This window comes from Leucopleurus acutus (genome assembly GCF_964270905.1).
Source record: "Leucopleurus acutus genome assembly, chromosome: 5".
Lineage (NCBI taxonomy): Eukaryota > Metazoa > Chordata > Mammalia > Artiodactyla > Delphinidae > Leucopleurus > Leucopleurus acutus.
The window spans coordinates 132603485-132622665 of NC_139147.1; the positions used below are offsets into that span (position 1 = coordinate 132603485).

General features: G+C 38.6%; 1 protein-coding gene across 1 annotated transcript in view; it reads right to left on the reverse strand.

Annotated features, from left to right (window-relative positions):
- Positions 1 to 19181, reverse strand: part of NEK11 (NIMA related kinase 11) — a gene marked incomplete at its 3' end in the record, with an annotated part of 145020 nt that overhangs the window by 45197 nt on the left and 80642 nt on the right. The window contains 4 exon segments of the mRNA XM_082839292.1: positions 201 to 253; positions 256 to 283; positions 3563 to 3641; positions 3735 to 3884. Coding sequence (XP_082695418.1) covers positions 201 to 253; positions 256 to 283; positions 3563 to 3641; positions 3735 to 3884 — 310 coding nt within the window.

Consider the following 19181-nt stretch of genomic DNA (forward strand, 5'->3'; position numbering starts at 1 on the left):
CTTTTATGATTTCAATTTACTACCGCCTGGGGCAAAGGACTTTGGCACGTCAAGTTACTGAAGCTCCTTAATTTCTTGGCAAGACTTAAGTGAATTCTAGGATACTCCATGCTGTCAGCTTAGCACTAATATTTTTTAAGACAAATGTATTTAACATTTACACTCAGTGGGCTTTTTAAAAACAAAACAATTACTTACACAGCATTAATTATATAAGCTGCCTCCTTCTGACGATTCAAATTCTTGTCTTCAGGGTCATTTTCGAATATTGGCACATCAGGTGCTGAAAAAAAGAACAGCCGTAACATACCTTAAAGACTCTTCAGGGATGAAGAGGCATAAAATGACCAGTAGCCTTTTCTGATGTGTAGTACTACTGACCCGTGTCTGAGGCTTGAAATCAAACCCACTGGTAACTATTTTTCCTTCTGTAACAGGTCTAAAACATTACACAGCAGCTCCTGTGGGGTCAGGCTCCTGTCCATCTTTCCAACTTCATATTTCTCTGCCTGCTCTCTTGCTCCCGGTCACCCAGCCACAGGCAGGCCTTCCCTCAGCTCCAAGAACACACAGTTCTCTCCCACCTCAGGGACTGTAGTGGACGATGTCTCTGCTCCCAGTGAAACCGAACAGGACCCTGTGAGGCTCCTGGGCACGAAAGCCTTTCTGTGTCCCCTATTTGTAGGGAATAGGCTTCAGCCTCCATGACTTTCCCTGAGTTCCAAAGGGCAGGTTCAAACAGTTGCTAATCAATGAAGGGAGGGAATGCAGAGAGAAGGGAGGAGCAGTTAAGAAACAATAGTGCAGCCTTGGGACAGGGTCCTGGTTCTGCCTCAAGGGATACACATAACAATACCTTTGAGTTCTTCTACAGAACTAAAACCCCCAACAAATGGAAGCTGTTAACTACTTGATGAAGTGTTCTTCATTCTAGAGAGAAAGTCAGAGTTTGATAACCTGGAGAACCACAGAAGCTCATCAGGAGACCACCTGAGGCCAGATTAAAGGAGTGCAGGCCCTGCACACACTCTGATCCTTAACAGCAACCCTGCCCTTGAACCACTGCTATAAAACTCCTCACCAAATCCCCCTGAGTTGGAACACACAGCTTTGAGGGCATGTGTCTTCTGTGTCCCCCTTTACCTGACAAAGCAATAAGCTATTCTTTTCTACTTCACCCAAAACTTTGTCTCCAAGATTTGATTCATCACTGGTGCACAGAGGCTGAGTTTCGGCATCACCAAGTCCAGGACTAGGGTGAGACAAGCAAGGCACTCACCTCAGGTACAAATTTAAGGGGCATAAAAAACTCAGTAACCAAGATAAATAATATTTTAATGCAGTATTATAAAAAAATCAACATTAATGACAAAAAGGCTTGGAGAATACAATAGCAAAAGTTTAAAAAGCGACAAGACCCGGTCCTGAACTTGCACCATTCTACCTCAGTTTCTAACCGAGCTGAACTTAGGTCTGCTCGTCAGCAGAGCCAATTTAATGATACCAGGTTGTGGTGAAGGAAAGTACAGCGTTTATTACAGGGAACCAAGCAAGGAGAATGGGTAGCTAATGTTCAAAAGACCAGAACTCCCTGATAACTTTCAGGGAAGGGTCTTTAAAAGCAACATTTGGGGTGAGGGTTGCAGCTCATGGACTTTCTTCAGATTGGTTGGTGCTGAGGTAACAAGGTGGTGTTTTGGGAAGCTTAATTATCAATCTCTGGTTCCAACCAGTCTGGGGTCTACATGCTGGTTGTCATCATATAGTCACCACCTGGGTAGGGGTCCTAGTTTCTGCAGAACAACTCAAACATATGAATTAGGTTATTATATATATCCCTTGGGGAGGAACTAGCATTCTGTTTTATCACTGAACTGTTGTTTAGGCTATTATTACTTTTCTTGCTTGATTGCTTTTCTTTTGTTTCTACATTCCCTCAATTCTCTAATTAGTAACTACCTGAGTCTGTTTCTTGGAACTCAGGAAAGTCTTAGGAGACTAAAGCCTTTTTCTACAAACAGTGGACACTGTTTCAAGAAACAGTGGACATGGAGGGACTTTTATACCTGAGACGGCCCTGCAGGGTCCTGCTTGGTTTTAGCTCCACTTTCATCCTAGCCCCATTGGATCCTGTCCTTGAACGTTTGATATTTTGTTACTATGGACTTCTTTTTAGCATTACTTTTGATTTTTTTAAAAAACACTACATTGCAACATTATTTATCTGGATTACTGAGTTTTTGCTGTCCTCTTTAATTTTGCACCAGGGAAAATGCCTCATTTGTCTCACCCTAGTCCCAGGGGATCTATTGGATGCCTTTTGACTTTTTTGTTTGTTTTTTTGCTCACACACCCTTCATTGTGGTTTTGATCCCAACAACCAGCCTCTTTTCAGAAGTCTGCCCTCAGGCAAGTAGAGAGCTATACTCTGGGAGAGCTGAAAGCACCAGGGAGCTCCCACCACTTCCTCCTCTTGTCCTGCTTATCCCACATCTTTAGTGCTTCCCCCTCCAGGGGACATCACCTAAGTCAGAGTTTTGTACGAGCCACTCCCTGTGACCACAACACTCTCCCTCAGGCTCTTTGTAGGGCACGCTGCTTCTCACCATCTCACTGATGTCACAATGTCACCTGCTCCTTCTCTGACCACCAAAGCCCTTCCCTTCCCTTATTTCACAGCATGCTATATTTCTTCCTAGTTCTTCTGGTAGTTTACAATTATTTTATTTACTTGCTTACATTTTCTTTGTTACTGGGTCCTCTTACTAGCAGCCAAGCTTCAAAAAGACAGGAGCCATATCTGTTCCTATCATTTTGGCACCCCCAATGTCAGTACAGTGCCAGAGCTCAACTAATGACTGCACATCAAGTCAGCATCCCTCTTTCCTGTGCCTGAGAACTGGACACTGATGAAAAGGTGTGCCCATTTGTGAAGGTGAATGACTGCTCTGTGGGTCCACTTAAAACTATTCATAAAAATTAAAGGAAATCTGCCCAAGGGATTTGTATTGTAAAAGCCTACAAAGTCTAAAAACAAGGAAACAAACAAACAAATAAACATCCTGAGAGGACACCATTTGCTTTTTGCTTACCATTAAAGGCAGATTCTCTGCATCGAAATTTTTAATCTACAGGAAAACAAAATAAACTTAGCTAATCAATAAAAAGTATTAGTAGGATACAAAATAAGGAATGGAATAATAAAGGCCCAATGAAACCCCCAGATTTAGTATCATTAGTAGTACATTCTTGCACTAGCAGGGATACACGTACAAAGTGTAGAGGTAAGATTTGTAAGCCAAGAGCTCTAAGGGTGGATGCTGCAGTTAGGCAAAAAATCACAATCCAAACTTCTCACATCTGGGGCACCAGGGAGCTGGAGTTCACACACCTTCCTTGACCGAGATTGCCTACTAATAATTTCCCCCAGCTTTTAAAAAAAACCTTGTTTCTCCTTTCTGACTGATTATTACTGCATCTTATTCCTACATCACATCTACAAGTCCTAGAAGGTATATAAATGCTAATATGTGCTTCCAGGTATCCCTTTCATTTTAAATACCTGTAGTTGTTCAGCAATGTAAGGAATTTTTAAAATTTCTATAGCAAATGGTCTCAATGAAGGACTCTTATTCAACATGCTGTAATGTTTAAAAAGAAAATTATTGTTCAAATGAACTAAAATATAAGTACAATTTAAAATTGCTTCTGCAGCAATACATTTCTTTCCATACCTTTCCATGATGGCATTCAGCTGTCTTGGGTATCTCTCAGGGAGAGAAGGAATGTCGCCTTCAACAATTTTTAAAACGATGGATAAGAAATTGGAGCCAGTGAATGCATGATTCATACAGCACATCTCATACAAAATGCACGCCAGAGACCTGAAGACACAAAGAATTTGAATGAAGAATAAATGTCCTCTTTTAAATTTGATCATCATACAAAACCTCAGATGTGTTAGGGCATTGGTTGTGAGGCACTAACATACACTTTGTTTTCTATTTAAATACATGTTTACTAAAAAAAAAGGAAAAAGTGAAAAAAGAAAGCACAAAATGTAAGTCTGAATGAACACTTTTTGTCAGAGGAGAGCAAACAATCCAACAGGAATATGCCTACACATAGTAGGGACTCAATAAATATTTGATGAAGGTAGTAAGAAGTTTTTGAATCAACCTCTTTGAAGGAAAAGTAAAATGCAGGTAAATATTGTCTTCCTAAGGCAGTTCAATTAATGTTATATATGCAAAATAAGTTAAATTTATTAGCCTAGCCTTCCCTCTAATGTGTATCCAAGCATTCTGAAAAGGAAGCTGGCATCTTTATTAGTTTTCTAAATAGAATCCATTTGCAAGTAGGGTGGGAGACTGGCTGCCTGCAGCACTCATTAATGTGTATAATTCTCCCTTCAGGAGTATGAAACAATATTAAAGTTCTAGATCAGTCCAACACTAATTTGTGTTAACTATGCAAATCAGGCATCTCTAAACTAGCAGAAAAATCTTTTAAATAATCTACATCATTAAGAAAACCAAGGAGAAATTTCTGCCTGAACTGAGTGTTAAGAAAGAACTTTTCTCCTGAATAATGGGTTATTTTTATCTTCTAGCTATTCTGAATTATGTAACTAGCCAGGTCTCCCTTTTCTTATTATTTGCTTGAAAGATCAGAAATAAATTTGCCGTTGACCTTGTGTAAGCTGTGTTTTATGTAACTTCAAACACTGTCTTGCTTTCTCATGAAAGGCAAGATATATATCAATACATACATACATGAATACCATCATTTTAACCATTTTGTGGGTGTTCAAGAAAATTCTGGATATATACACTGAAAACGTTTCTGTTCCAGTAAATAATAATAACACTAAAAATTTCAAACGGATTGGTACCTTACATATTACAAACCACTTTCATATATATCTCAACAGAGCATCATAACTTCCCAGTGTAATGGAGCCAATATTATATTTTTCCCATTTTATACATGATGAAACTGGCTCAGAGAAGTTAAGTGACTTGGCCAAGGTCACACAAGTGGCCCTGATTGACTCTTGAGTTATGTATTTTTCTTTCCAAATCCGAGACTATTTCCATTATAGAATGCTAGAAAGAGGCAGACATTAGGAGAAATCTCACGATATTGACTAGAACACCAAGATCAATGTCAACCTTATAAATTATGAAAATTATTTGAAGCTCAATAAATTTTCATCCATCCGTAAGACTATTAAATGGTATTTGGTATAGTAGCACATATTTAGATTTCTATACCCAGAAAAACAATTTCCTTCAAATAAAGGTGAAATAAAGACATTTTTAGACCAAGAAAAACTGAGAGAATTCATGCCAGCAGGAAAGCACTAAAATCCTAAAAAGGAATTCTTCCAAAAGAAGAAAGATGATCCCAGACAGAAACAAGGAATGAAAGAAGGAATGAAGAGCACTGGAAAAAGTAATTTTCTGAATATGTTTAAATCAACATTAACTCTATAAAACTTAACTATCTTATGGGATTTAAAATTATGTGGAATAACATTTCATGACAAAAATAATGCAAAAGACAGAAGAGGGTAAATGGAGTTAAAGTATCATAAGGTCCTAATATTACTGGGAAAGTGGTAAAAGCAGTAATTTTTACTAGACTGTAATAAGTCAAGAATGCATGTTATAACTGCTAGGATTACCACCAAAAAAATAGTACAATAATGTATAAATGAAAAGAATAAAGCTAACAAGTTACTAGAGGGAAAAAATATCAAATAACAAAATTCAAATTAAAAAAAAGCAAGAGGGACTTCCCTGGGGGCGAGTGGTTAAGAATCCAACTGCCAATGCAGGGGACATGGATTCAAGCCCTAGTCCAGGAAGATTCTAATGCCTGTGCACCACAACTACTGAGCCTGTGCTCTAGAGCCTGTGAGCCACAACTACTGAGCCTGTGTACCACAGCTACTGAAGTCCATGTGCCTAGAGCCTGTGCTCTACAACAAGTGAAACCACCGTAATGAGAAGCCTGCGCACCACAACAAAGAGTAGCCCCCGCTCGCCACAACTAGAGAAGGCCCGCGAGCAGCGATGAAGACCCAACACAGCCAAAAATAAATAAATAAATTTATTTTAAAAATAAAAAAAATTTAAAAAGCAAGAAAGGGCAGAAAAAGGAACATAAAACAAGTGGTATGTGAAGACTAAAAAAGAAGACAAACTGTCATTAAGCATTTCAACATGATTGTATACATTAAAAAGGTCAAAAGACACTACAAGCTATTAGAATTCACAATTGAATTTAGCAAGTTGTTGGATACAAAGGTCGTTTCTATAAGCCTGCAGTAAACACATTTTAAAAACAAAATTAAAAATGTCATTAACATCACAAAATGTCAAATATGTAGGAATAAATCAAACGTAAGATGTGCAAGACCCTACACTGTAACCTCAGTACATTGCCGAGAGAAACTAAAGAAGATCTAAAAAAAAGAAAAAAAAATAGGGAGGGATAGATCCAAACTCTTGGATTGGAAGGTTCAGTTTATGAAGATGTCCATTTTTCCAAGAATGACCTAGTGCAATATTGATTCAAATCCTAGCACACTTTTTTGTGGGAGTTGACAAGCTGATTCTAAAGTTTACATGGAAATGCAAAGAGACAAGGGTAGCCAAGGCAACTGAAGAAGAACAAATTTGGAGGTCTTGTATTACCAAACAGCAAGATTTATTATGAAGTTTCACTTCTTATGAAAGTATGATATTGGCGAGGAAGAAAAAATAGACCAGTGGAACAAAATAGAGGGCTCAAAAACAGATCTGCATGTATTCAATCACTTGACTAATGCAAAGATGAACTGCACTGTGGTAGAGGAAAAGATGATCTTTTTAATAAATTATGCTAGGCCAATTGAATAACCATATGGAAAATATTGTATATTGACTCCTGTCTCACATCATACACATGCACAAAAATCAATTATAGGTGGATCTAACTGAAAGATAAAATCATAAAATTTTTAAGAGAAAACAGGTACATGTCTTCCTGATCTTGGCATAAGCAAAGATTTTTTAAATAAAATGCAAAAAGCACTAACAATAAAGTTAGGGACTGATAAGATGGACTTCATTAAAATTATAAACTTCTGTTCACAAAAAAACACCATTTGGAAAGTAAAAATGAAGATACAGAGTGGGAAAAGATATTTGCAATTCAAATATCCATCTAAGACTGGTATCCAAAAAATTCCATAAATCAAACAATCAATCTTCTACAAATCAATAAGAAAAAGGAGAGAATCCAAGAGAAAAATGGCCAAAAAATTTGAAGAGACACTAAATGGCCCCAAGTCATGAGATGTTTAACATTTTTAGTCATTAGAGAAATGGAAATTAAAACCACAGTGCACAGTCATCAGAATGGCTAAAATGAAAAAGGCAATTATCAAGTCAGTACCTGTTAGGTTTTGAAAAAGTTTTCTTGAAAAGAAGAAAGGGTAGAGCTATACACTAATATGATCATCAGATTGAACCAAATACTTTTACCTGTGTGGGTATGTGTAAAATATTTGTGTGCTGTGAACTGCCCCAATATACTTCTTATTTCCCCAGAGAAGAGTCTAATTCTAACTTCAAGAAGTTTTCTTATACTGACACAATATAGAGCTACAAAGGACTATCAAGATTTGCTAATTCCAAATTCTCACTGTTTTGATGAGAAACCAAAGTTCAGAGAGAGGGAAGGACTTTGCCTGGAAAGGTGCCATGTTAGATCAGCTTGTTTGATACTGGTACTAGTTCTCATTCAATAGTTCTTAAAAATGTTTTCTAAAAAATTTATATTGACTACCCCCTGCTATATAATCTATTGTATAGGTAATAGTTTGAACACTGAAAAAAAAATATATTAAATTCATAGGTCCAAGAGGTAGAGGCTATCCAGGCACCCACACATACTCTTCTGAGCCTTGTGGGCTCTTAGTCTTCTTCAGGACTTGAGCTGAAGCAGAACAAAGCCAGACAATCTCTCCTGGCTCTGACAGGTCTGAACAGTTAGATGGGAGCAATGATCCCTGACCCAGGACACTTTGAGCTGTCTTGGGAGCAGACTTTTATATTGTTTCCACCCATAATACAAATGGCAACAATAACAACGATAATAATAATGAAAATGACAGATGAAATTTTAATGATGGTGTTTATTATAAGCCAGGCACCCTGTTCTATGTTCCTTACATACTCAAACTAATTTAATCATCCTCACAACAGTCCTAATGAAGTATGAACTATTATTATCATTGCCATTTTCCAGATGAGAAAACCCTAAAACTGGGTAAATTGTTCAAGGTTCCATACTGAGTGGGTGGTAGGGCTAGTACCGCAACACAGGCTGTCTGGCTCTAGAGACAGAAACTCTATGCTATCCTGCCTCTCAGTGCTGTACCAATCAGAGCATTTCAGGTCCTTAAGGATGTCCTTCAATAGGAAATCTTGGCTAGCCCTGAGAGAAGCCTTTCAGGCAGAGGTTGACTTCCCTGATTTCAGGTCCCATCTGGAACCATAATCCACCATCAAAGATCCCTGGGGCTTTAGACAAGCCATGCAGTGTATCAGACCCTGGCAAATATAGAAAACACAGACAACTAGATGTTCTGGGGCAGAAGGAAAGGAAGGCAGGAAAGTTTGGCCTTTGCTTTTCTGTTGCTTGGCAGGGAAAGAGGGTTAGTGGTCTATTAAGCACAGTGAGTTGATCACAAAGTCAAACCCTAGTTTTATGGAGACATAATTCTACCTGAGTCATACTTGATGAATGTATTGAGGATTATAAAAAGATGTGGAATTATCTGGCTAGACAGACTACAGAACAATTAGATCTAGAGAACAACTCAGTAATCAATTTTGATGCAAAACTATTCTTTTTTGGAAATCCTCTCAGCTACACTGAAGGCACGCTGCTTTCCATTTACCTATTTTATTTTGATCTACTGATATTTGCTGGGCTGGAGCACATGGAAAAGATTTCATTTATTACCCAGTAACTTGTGGAAAGGGACCTGCTATGGTCCCAGTGCACATGCCTGGCATGGGAGCCAGTAACTGAAATATGAGACAATCTGGTTGTAGAAACTACCATGACACTTGGAGCAAAAGATTTTTTGATGATCCTGTACCAGTTTTACAATCTATTTTCTATGTATACTTTTTATTCTAATAACTATATGTCTGTGTATCTGTATGTCTATGTTTTAATTTTCTCCAGTTTCTAACCAGGCATTTCTACATGGGAATAATTACATTATCTCAAGCTCATCACTTCTATCCTTTTTGAAGACTTTTCTCTTATTTGACTCCCAGGTCTTAAATATGGCAATGCAAGAGCAGGGAAGGGTGGGGGGCCGGGAGACTAATTGAAAAAAACAAGAGGTATATTTAACTTAGAAGTCTGTAATTTGCATTCCTTTCTTTTTCCAAAATAGAGCCAACTGTGAAGAAGTAAGCAAATAAATCCCTGAGGGGGGTGAATGTGGCAGTGAAAGGGAAAGCTGGGATCAGGTGAGAGTGAAGCAAATTATTCCTGAATTCCATGAACTTGCCATCTGTCCAAGTTCAACAGAACTGCCCAGTGGATTTCTGAAGCACAGATTGATAATAAATTGCAAATTTAACTCTGACTTTGTCTTGTCTCAAGGTAATTAAATTTACCCTTTGAAACCTGCCCTGACTCTGCAAAGAGAAACCTACCACACAGTGGTGCATGACTCTGGTTAGGGAAATTTTATTGATCTTCTAGATAATATTTTTACTTGATGTAATCCTAACATATCCATCTAGAAAAGAGTATACATAATTCATGCAGGCGAATAAATAGAGTAATAGAAATTTAATACAAGAGTAGCAGGTTTTGCTTTAGTGTGTGTTACCCTAAATAAAAGTCTTTACCGTGGTATTGTTGAATATCAACAAAAACTCAGTCTAGATATGATAAACAACACTGAGCTGCTTGAACAAATTTTAAGAAGCATATTATGTTAATAACTAATGTTTATTAAGGCCCATCACATCCCAGAACCTCTATTAGTTCTTCCCAAGCTTTCATATGCATACAACAAATCTACCAAGGAATTTGTTAGAATGCTGATTTTGAGTATTTGGGGGGAAATGGTGGTTACACTGGAGCATAGTTTCTGTATCTTCCTTGAATCCCCATGTAAAACAGAACAGCTAGATAGAAAAACTATAATCCAGGGCCAACATTTTCAACAAAGTTAGGTGACAATGTGTCTCCTTGAAACTCAAGGTACAAGTACATGGAAATAAACCACAATTACCACATGACCTGCACAATATCAGCATCTGTGTGAGAAGAAGCAGAGAGAGTCAATGGAGTGATTGAAGGACCCAACAGTAGAAGACCCTCAAAACAGTCAACAGGTACTCACTGAAAAGCACAGGGGGCCAATCTAAGAACAGCAGCTAAAACTCATAGGAGTTCTGCCCAATCCAAAAGCAGGGTGAATGCAAGAAAACCTTACGGTAAGGCCTGAAGGGGCTGGAGCAGAATAGCTCAGGACTATCCAGTAGAACTTTCTGCAATGATGGAAATGTTCTGAATTTCTGACTACAATAACCACTAGCCACATGTGGCTATTGACCACTTAAAACATGGCTAATGTGTCTGAGGAATGGAATTTTTAAAAAAATATTTAAAAGGAAAAGTGAATGCAGGTGCGCTCACCCCTTTTTACAAGAACACTGGAATCACAACTAACTGCTGAACAACCATTGAAAACGCTGGAACCTACCGTAAAAGACACCCAACATCCAAAGACAAAGAAACAGCCACAACAAGATGGTAGGAGGGGCACAATCGCAATAAAATCAAATCCCATACCCGCCGGGTGGGTTACCCACAAACTGGAAAACAATTATGCCCCAGCTCTCCCACTGGCGTGAAAGTTCTGAGCCCTATGTCAGGCTTCCCAGCCTGTGGGCCCGGCAATGGGAGGAGAAGTTCCAGAGAATCTGGCTTTGAAGGCCCGTGGGATTTGACTGCGGCACTTCCACAGGACTGGGGGAAACAGAAACTCCACTCTTGGAGGGCACACACAAGGTCTTGTATGCACCAGGACCAAGGGAAAAAACAGTGACCCCATAAGAGACTTGGCCTACCTGCTCAGCAGACCTACCTGCTAGTATTAGATGGTCTTCTGCAGAGGCAAGGGGTGGCTGTAGCTCACAGCAGGGACAAATACATTGGCAGCAGCAGTTCTGGGAAGTATTCATTGGTGTGAGCCCTCCTGGAGGCTGCCATTAGCCCCAAAAAACAGCCTGTAGTCTCCAGTGCTGGGACACCTCAGGCCAAACAAGAAACAGGGAGGGAACACAGCCCCACCCATAAACAGACAGGGGATTAAAGTTTTATTGCGCACAGCCCTGCCCACCAGGGACAAGACCCAGCTCTACCCACCACCAGTCCCTCCCATCAGGAAGCTTGCATAAGCCTCTTGGATAGCCTCATCCACCAGAGGGCAGACAGCAGAAGCAAGAAGAACTACAATCCTGTAGCCTGTGGAACAGAAACCACAATCACAGAAAGTTAGAAAGAATCAAATGGCAGAAGAATATGTCCCAGATGAAGGAACAAGCTAAAACCCCAGAAAAACAACTAAGTGAAGTGGAGATAGGCAACCTTCCAGAAAAAGAATTCAGAATAATGATAGTGAAGATGATCCAGGATCTTGGAAAAAGAATGGAAGCAAGGATTGAGAAGGTGTAAGGAATGTTTAACAAAGACCTAGAAAACTACAGAACAAACAAACAGAGATGAACAATACAATAACTGAAATTAAAAATACACTAGAAGGAATCAATAGTAGAATAACTGAAGCAGAGTAATGAATAAGGGACCTGGAAGACAGAATGGTGGAAATCACTGCCATGGAACAGAATAAAGAAAAAAGAATGAAAAGAAATGAAGACAGTCTAAGAGATTTCTGGGACAACATTAAATGCACCAACATTTGCGTTATAGGCATCCCAGAAGGAGAAGAGAGAGAGAATGGACCTGAGAAAATATGTGAAGAGATAATAGCTGAAAACTTCCCTAACATGGGAAAGGAAACAGTCAATCAAGTCCAGGAGTGCAGAGAGTCCCAGGCAGCATAAACCCAAGGAGGAACACACCGAGACACATAGTAATCAAATTGACAAAAATCAAAGACAAGGAAAAAATATTAAAAGCAACAAGAGAAAAATGGCAAGTAACATACAAGGGAACTCCCATAAGGTTATCAGCTGATTTCTCAGCAGAAATTCTGCAGGCCAGAAGGGAGTGGCATGTTATACTTAAAGTGATGAAAGGGAAGTCTCTACCCAGCAAGGCTCTCATTCAGATTTGACAGAAAAACCAAAAGCTTTACAGACAAACAAAAGCTAAGAGAATTCAGCACCACCAAACAATGTCTAATGTCTAAAGGAAGTTCTCTAGGCAGGGAAAGAGACCAGCAACTTAAAACAACCTTGCACATATATAGACTGTTATATCGAAACCTCATGGGAACAGCAAACCCAAAAACTACAATAGATACAGACACAAAAAAGAAAAAGCAACCCGAAAACCATACTAAAGATGCTCTTCAAACCACAAGAGAAGAGAACAAAAGAGAAAGGGAAGAAAAAAGACTTACAAAACCAAACCCAAAACAATTAAAAAAATGGCAATAGGAACATACATATCAATAATTACCTTAAATGTATATGGATTAAATACTCCAACCAAAAGACATAGACTGGCTGAATGGATACAAAAACAAGACCCATATATATGATACCTACAAGAGACCAACGTCAGACCTAGAGACACACACAGACTGAAAGTGAGGGGATGGAGGAAGATATTCCATGCAAATAGAAATCAAAGGAAAGCTGGAGTAGCACTACTCATATCAGACAAAATAGACTTTAAAATAAAGCCTGTTACAAGAGACAAGGAAGGACACTACATAATGAGCAAGGGATCAATCCAAGAAGAAGATATAACAATTGTAAATATATATGTACCCGACATAGGAACACCTCAATATATAAGACAAATACTAACAGCCACAAAGGGAGAAATCAACAGTAACACAGTAATAGTAGGGGACTTTAACAGCACACTTTCATCAATGGACAGATCATCCAGAGAGAAAATCAATAAGGAAACACAGAACTTAAATGACACATTAGATCAGATGAACTTAATTGATATTTATACAGCAATCCATCCAAAAGCAGCAGAATACACATTCTTCTCATTTGCACATGGAACAATCTCCAGTATTGACCACATGCTGGGCCAAAAAGCAAGCCTCAGTAAATTTAAGAAAATTGAAATCATATCAAGCATCTTTTCTGACCACAATGCCATGAGATTAGAAACAAACTACAAGGAAAAAAACTGTAAAAAAAAAAAGAAAACACAAACACGTGGAGGCTAAACAATATGCTACTAAACAACCAATGGATCATTGAAGAAACCAAAGAGGAAATCAAAAAATACCTAGAGACAAATGAAAATGAAAGCACAATGATTCAAAACCTGTGGGATGCAGCAAAAGCAGTTCTAAGAGGGAAGTTTATAGAAATACAATATTACCTCAGGAAATAAGAAAATGTCAAATAAACTACCTAACTTTACACCTAAAACAACTAGAGAAAGAAGAACAAACAAAACCAAAAGTTAGCAGAAGGAAAGAAATCATAAAGGTCAGAGCAGAAATAAGTGAAAAAGAGGCAAAACAATAGCAAAGATCAATGAAACTAAAAGCTGGTTCTCTGAAGAGATAAACAAAGTTGATAAACCTTTAGCCAGACACATCAAGAAAAATGGGAGAGAGCTTAAATCAGCAAAATTAGAAATGAAAAAGGAGGTGTTACAACTGACACCATAGAAATACAAAGGATCATAAGAGACTACTAAAAGCAACTGTATGCCAATAAAAGGGACAACCTGGAAGAATGGACAAATTCTTACAAAGGTACAATCTCCCAAGACTGAACTAGGAAGAAATAGAAAATATGAACAGATCAATCACAAGCACTGAAACTGTGATTAAAAAACTCCCAACAAACAAAAGGCCAGGACCTGATGGCTTCATAGGCAAATTCTATCAAACATTTAGAGAAGAGTAAACATCTATCCTTCTGAAACTGTTCCAAAAAATTGCAGAGGAAGGAAAACTCCCAAACTCATTCTGTGAGGCCACCAACACATTTGGTATTCTATGAGGATACCAAAACCAGACAAAGATACTACAAAAAAAGAAAATTAGAGACCAATATCACTGATGAATAGAGATGAAAAAATCCTCAGCAAAATACTAGCAATCCAAATCAACAATATATTAAAAGGATCATATACCATGATCAAGTGGGATTTATCCCAGAGATGCAAGGATTTTTTGATACCTGCAAATCAATCACTGTGATACACCACACCAACAAACTGAAAAATAAAAACCATATGACCATCTCAATAGATGCAGAAAAAGCTTTTGACAAAATTCACACCCATTTATGATAAAAATTCTCCAGAAAGTAGGTATAAAGGAAACCTACCTCAACATAATAAAGGCCATATATGACAAACCTACAGCTAACATCATACTCAATGGTGAAAAGCTGAAAGAATTTCCTCTAAGATCAGGAACAAACAAAGATGTCCAGTCTCACCACTTTTATTCAACATAGTTTTGGAAGTCCTAGCTATGGCAAACAGAGAAGAAAAAGAAATAAAAGGAATGCAAATTGGAAAAGAAGAAGTAAAACTGTCACTGTTTGCAGATGACATGATACTACACATAGAAAATCCTAAAGACACTACCAGAAAACTACTAGAACTCATCAATGAATTTGGTCAAGTTGCAGGTTACAAAATTAATACACAGAAGTCTGTTGCATTTCTATACACTAACAATGAAAGATCAGAAAGAGAAATTCAAGAAACAATCCCATTTACCATCACATCAAAAAGAATAAAATACCTAAGAATAAACCTACCTAAGGAGACAAAATCCTGTAATCCAAAAACTATAAGACGCTGATGAAAGAAATTGAAGACAACACAAACAGATGGAAAGATATACCATGTTCTTGGACTGGAAGAATCAATATTGTCAAAATGACTATACTACCCAAGGAAACCTACAGATTCAATGCAATACTTATCAAATTACGAATGGTATTTTTCACAGAACAAAATATCTTAAAATTTGTGTAGAGGGGCTTCCCTGGTGGCGCAGTGGTTGAGAGTCTTCCTGCCGATGCAGGGGACATGGGTTCATGCCCCGGTCCGGGAAGATCCCACATGCCATGGAGCAGCTGGGCCTGTGAGCCATGGCCGCTGAGCCTGCGCATCCTGAGCCTGTGCTCTGCAACAGGAGAGGCCACAACAGTGAGAGGCCCGCGTACCACAAAAAAATAAATAAATAAAATAAAATTTGTATAGGGACACAACAGACCCCGAGTAGCCAAAACAATCCTGAGAAATAAAAATGGAGCTGAAGGAATCAGGCTCCCTGGCTTCAGACTGTACTACCAAGCTACAGTCATCAAAATAGTATGGTACTGGCCCAAAAATAGAAATACAGATCAGTGGAACAGGATAGAAAGCTCAGAAATAAACCCATGTTCCTATGGTCAACTAATTTACGACAAAGGAGGCAAGAGTAAACAATGGTGGAAAGACAGTCTCTTCAATAAATGGTGCTGGGAAAACTGGACAGGTATGTGTAAAAAAATGAAATTAGAAGATTCGTTAGCACCATACACAAAAATAAGTTCAAAATGGATTAAAGACCTAAATGTCAGACCAGATACTATAAAACTCTTAGAGGAAAACATAGGCAGAACACTCTGACATAAATTGCAGCAATATCTTTTTTGACCCACCTCCCAGAGTAATGGAAATAAAAACAAAAATAAACAAATGGGACCTAATTATACTTAAAAGTTTTGCACAGCAAAGGAAACCATAAACAAAATGAAAAGAAGAGAAAATATTTGCAAATGATGTGGCCAACAAGGGATTAGTCTCCAAAATTTACAAACAGCTCATGTGGCTTAATATCCTCAAATCAAACAACCCAATCAAAATATGGGCAGAAGACCTGAATAGATATTTCTCTAAAGAAGACATACAGATGACCAAGAGGCAAATGAAAAGATGTTCAACATCACTAATTATTAGAAAAATGTAAATCAAAACTACAGTGAGATATCACCTCACACCAGTCAAAATGGCTATCATCAAAAAATCCACAAACAGTAAATGCTGGAGAGGGTGTGGAGAGAAGAGAACCCTCCTACACTGTTGGTGGGAATATAAATTTGTACAGCCACTATGGAGAACAGTATGGGGGTCCCTTAAAAAACTAAAAATAGAGCTACCATATGATCCTGCAATCCCACTCCTGGGCATATATCCAGAGAAAAACATGGTTCGAAAGGATACATGCACCCCAATGTTCATTGCAGCACTGCTTACAATAGTCAGGACATGGAAGCAACCTAAATGTCCATCTACAGAGGAATGGATAAAGAAGATGTGGTACATACATACAATGGAATATTACTCAGCCATTAAAAAGAGTGAAATAATGCCTTTTGCAGCAACATAGATGGACCTAGAGACTGTCATACTGAGTGAAGTAAGTCAGACAGAGAAATATTGTATGTTACTGCTCATATGTGGAATCTTAAAAAAAGATACAAATGAACTTATTTACAAAACAGAAACAGACTCACAGACTTACAGAATGAACTCATGTTTCCCAGGGGAGAAGTTGGGGGGAGAGATAGTTAAAGAGTTTGGCATTGATTTGTACACACTGCTATATTTAAAATGGATAACCAACAAGAACCTACCGTATAGCACAGGGAACTCTGCTGAATATTATGTAACAAGCTAAATAGGAAAATAATTTGAAAAAGAGTAGATACATGTATATGTATAACTGAATCACTTTGCTGTATACCTGAAACTAACACAACATTGTTAATTGGCTATACTCCAATTTAAAATAAAAAGTTTAAAAAAATCCAAACTGAAAAAAAAAAAGTAAATGCAATCCTTCTGCTATATCATCCCAACATTCTATCATGTTTTGGGGGAGAGTCATAAAATTTTAGAAACAAAGTTTGGGTGAATTTCAGATCCTGCTCATATCAGCTCTTTCTAATTACTTTCTTCCCCAATTGAGCTTTACAACGTCTGAAGGAAGGTCAGCTCTTCTCCCTTCCCCATGGTGGTCCCATGCCCTCCACACCCTAAGCATCTGGCCACAGAAGAACTGAGGACAAGACCAACAGCAGGGGGAGAGAGAAGGCAAGGAAGATCACAAGGGGGCAGAGGGTAAATAAAAGGGAAAGATTTTTTGCGTCTTTAGCTATCCTTGGGGACATGGTCATAGACTCCATACAAACCATAAAGTCTGGGAAATAAACATGGACAGTGTTCAAAGCTGGGTCGAGAAGCGGGTTGGCAACAATGATGAAAGCATCTTTCCACCACCAACTGTTACTAACTCAGCCCCCCACTGAACAGAGGCTGGATGTGGCAACAGCATGCGTTGCTCATGTGGCATAAGAGACTTCACACTTTGGAATCTAAAAAGAAAGGTACAAATGAACTTATTTACAAAGAAACAGAGTTTCAGATATAGAAAACAAATTTATGGTTACCAGAGGGTAAGTGGGGGGAGGGATAAATTGGGAGATTGGGATTGACATATACACACTACTATATATAAAATAGATAATAAGAACCTGCTGTATAGCACAGGGAACTCTACTTAATACTCTGTAATGGCCTATATGGAAAAAATAATCTAAAAAAGAGCATATATATATATATATATATATATATATATATATATATATATATAGCTGATTCACTTTGCTGTACACTTGAAACTAACACAACATTGTAAATCAACTATAGTCCAATAAAATTTTTTTTTAAAGATACTTTACACTTTGAGTGAACAGCTTTCATCATCTTTGATAGTCTCCGGAGGCTCTTTTAAGATGGACAGAGCCTCAGAAGTAGCAGAATACCCCAAATTAACAGAAGGCCTGCCTTTCTCCCATTTTTCTCCACCAGACTTCTCCCCATTCCCGTCTGTTTTCTGTCGCAGAGTTTGGTATCACTATAAGACAATCTTTCCTGGTAGATTGCCTACTCTTTGCAAATACCCCTTCCCCTTCCTTCTCCTGGTGGGTGGGCTTCATTCCTTGTTGATATTGGGGTTGGCCACATGACCTCCCCAGTCTCTGGTGTGAGATATGAAGGGGAAGCTTCACATGCAGGTGCAGATATAGCACAGCCCCTGCTCTCTGTCTTAGCACTAGGCAGGCTCATTCCAGACCAGGACACAGCCTGAGTCCTGGACCTGGGGCACTGGAGCAGGAGCAGAGCAGACTTGCAACGTGGAACAGAGGCTCAGGTAACCTGCAGTCCTCATGTAATGTGAAAATGAAATACATTTTATAAGTACCTGAGATTTTTGGAGCTCTTTGTTATTTCAGCAAAGCTGACTTATATACCATCCCCTTGTTTAACAGCTATCAGCAGCTTCTCATCCCACAGAAGGTAAAGTCCAAGCTCCTTTGCATGGCTCCATGGGTCATTCACCACGTGAACACTGACTGCCTCCTTAGCCTCGTGTATTTATTGCCACACCTGCTCTGCCACACACACACACACACACACACACAAACACACACATACACACACACACACACACACATACACACACACACTTCGTCCTCAGCTAGTTGGAGGACACTGAGCATTACTACACTTCCATGTCATTACAGTGCTCCCAGGGGCTTTCAGGAGTCAGAGAAGGCCCAGGTCACTTGCAACTACTTTCAAATTCTCAGTATATTTTCTAAAATGAAAAAATACCAAAACAGAGTTTCAAAAATTATGATATATTATGAAAATTTTACATTTACTAGATTAACACCTTTAACATATATAAACTCATTTGGATATAACTGCAAACACATACATTTGAGGCCCATTATGAGGGAGAAGGCTGAGGGGAAATGGCTCTTTGGGCCAGCCTTTTTCCCTGCACAGTCCACCCCTCCCCCCACAGTGAGCATCCCCTACCTTCAGTCATGGGCACTGGATCTTTCTTCCTG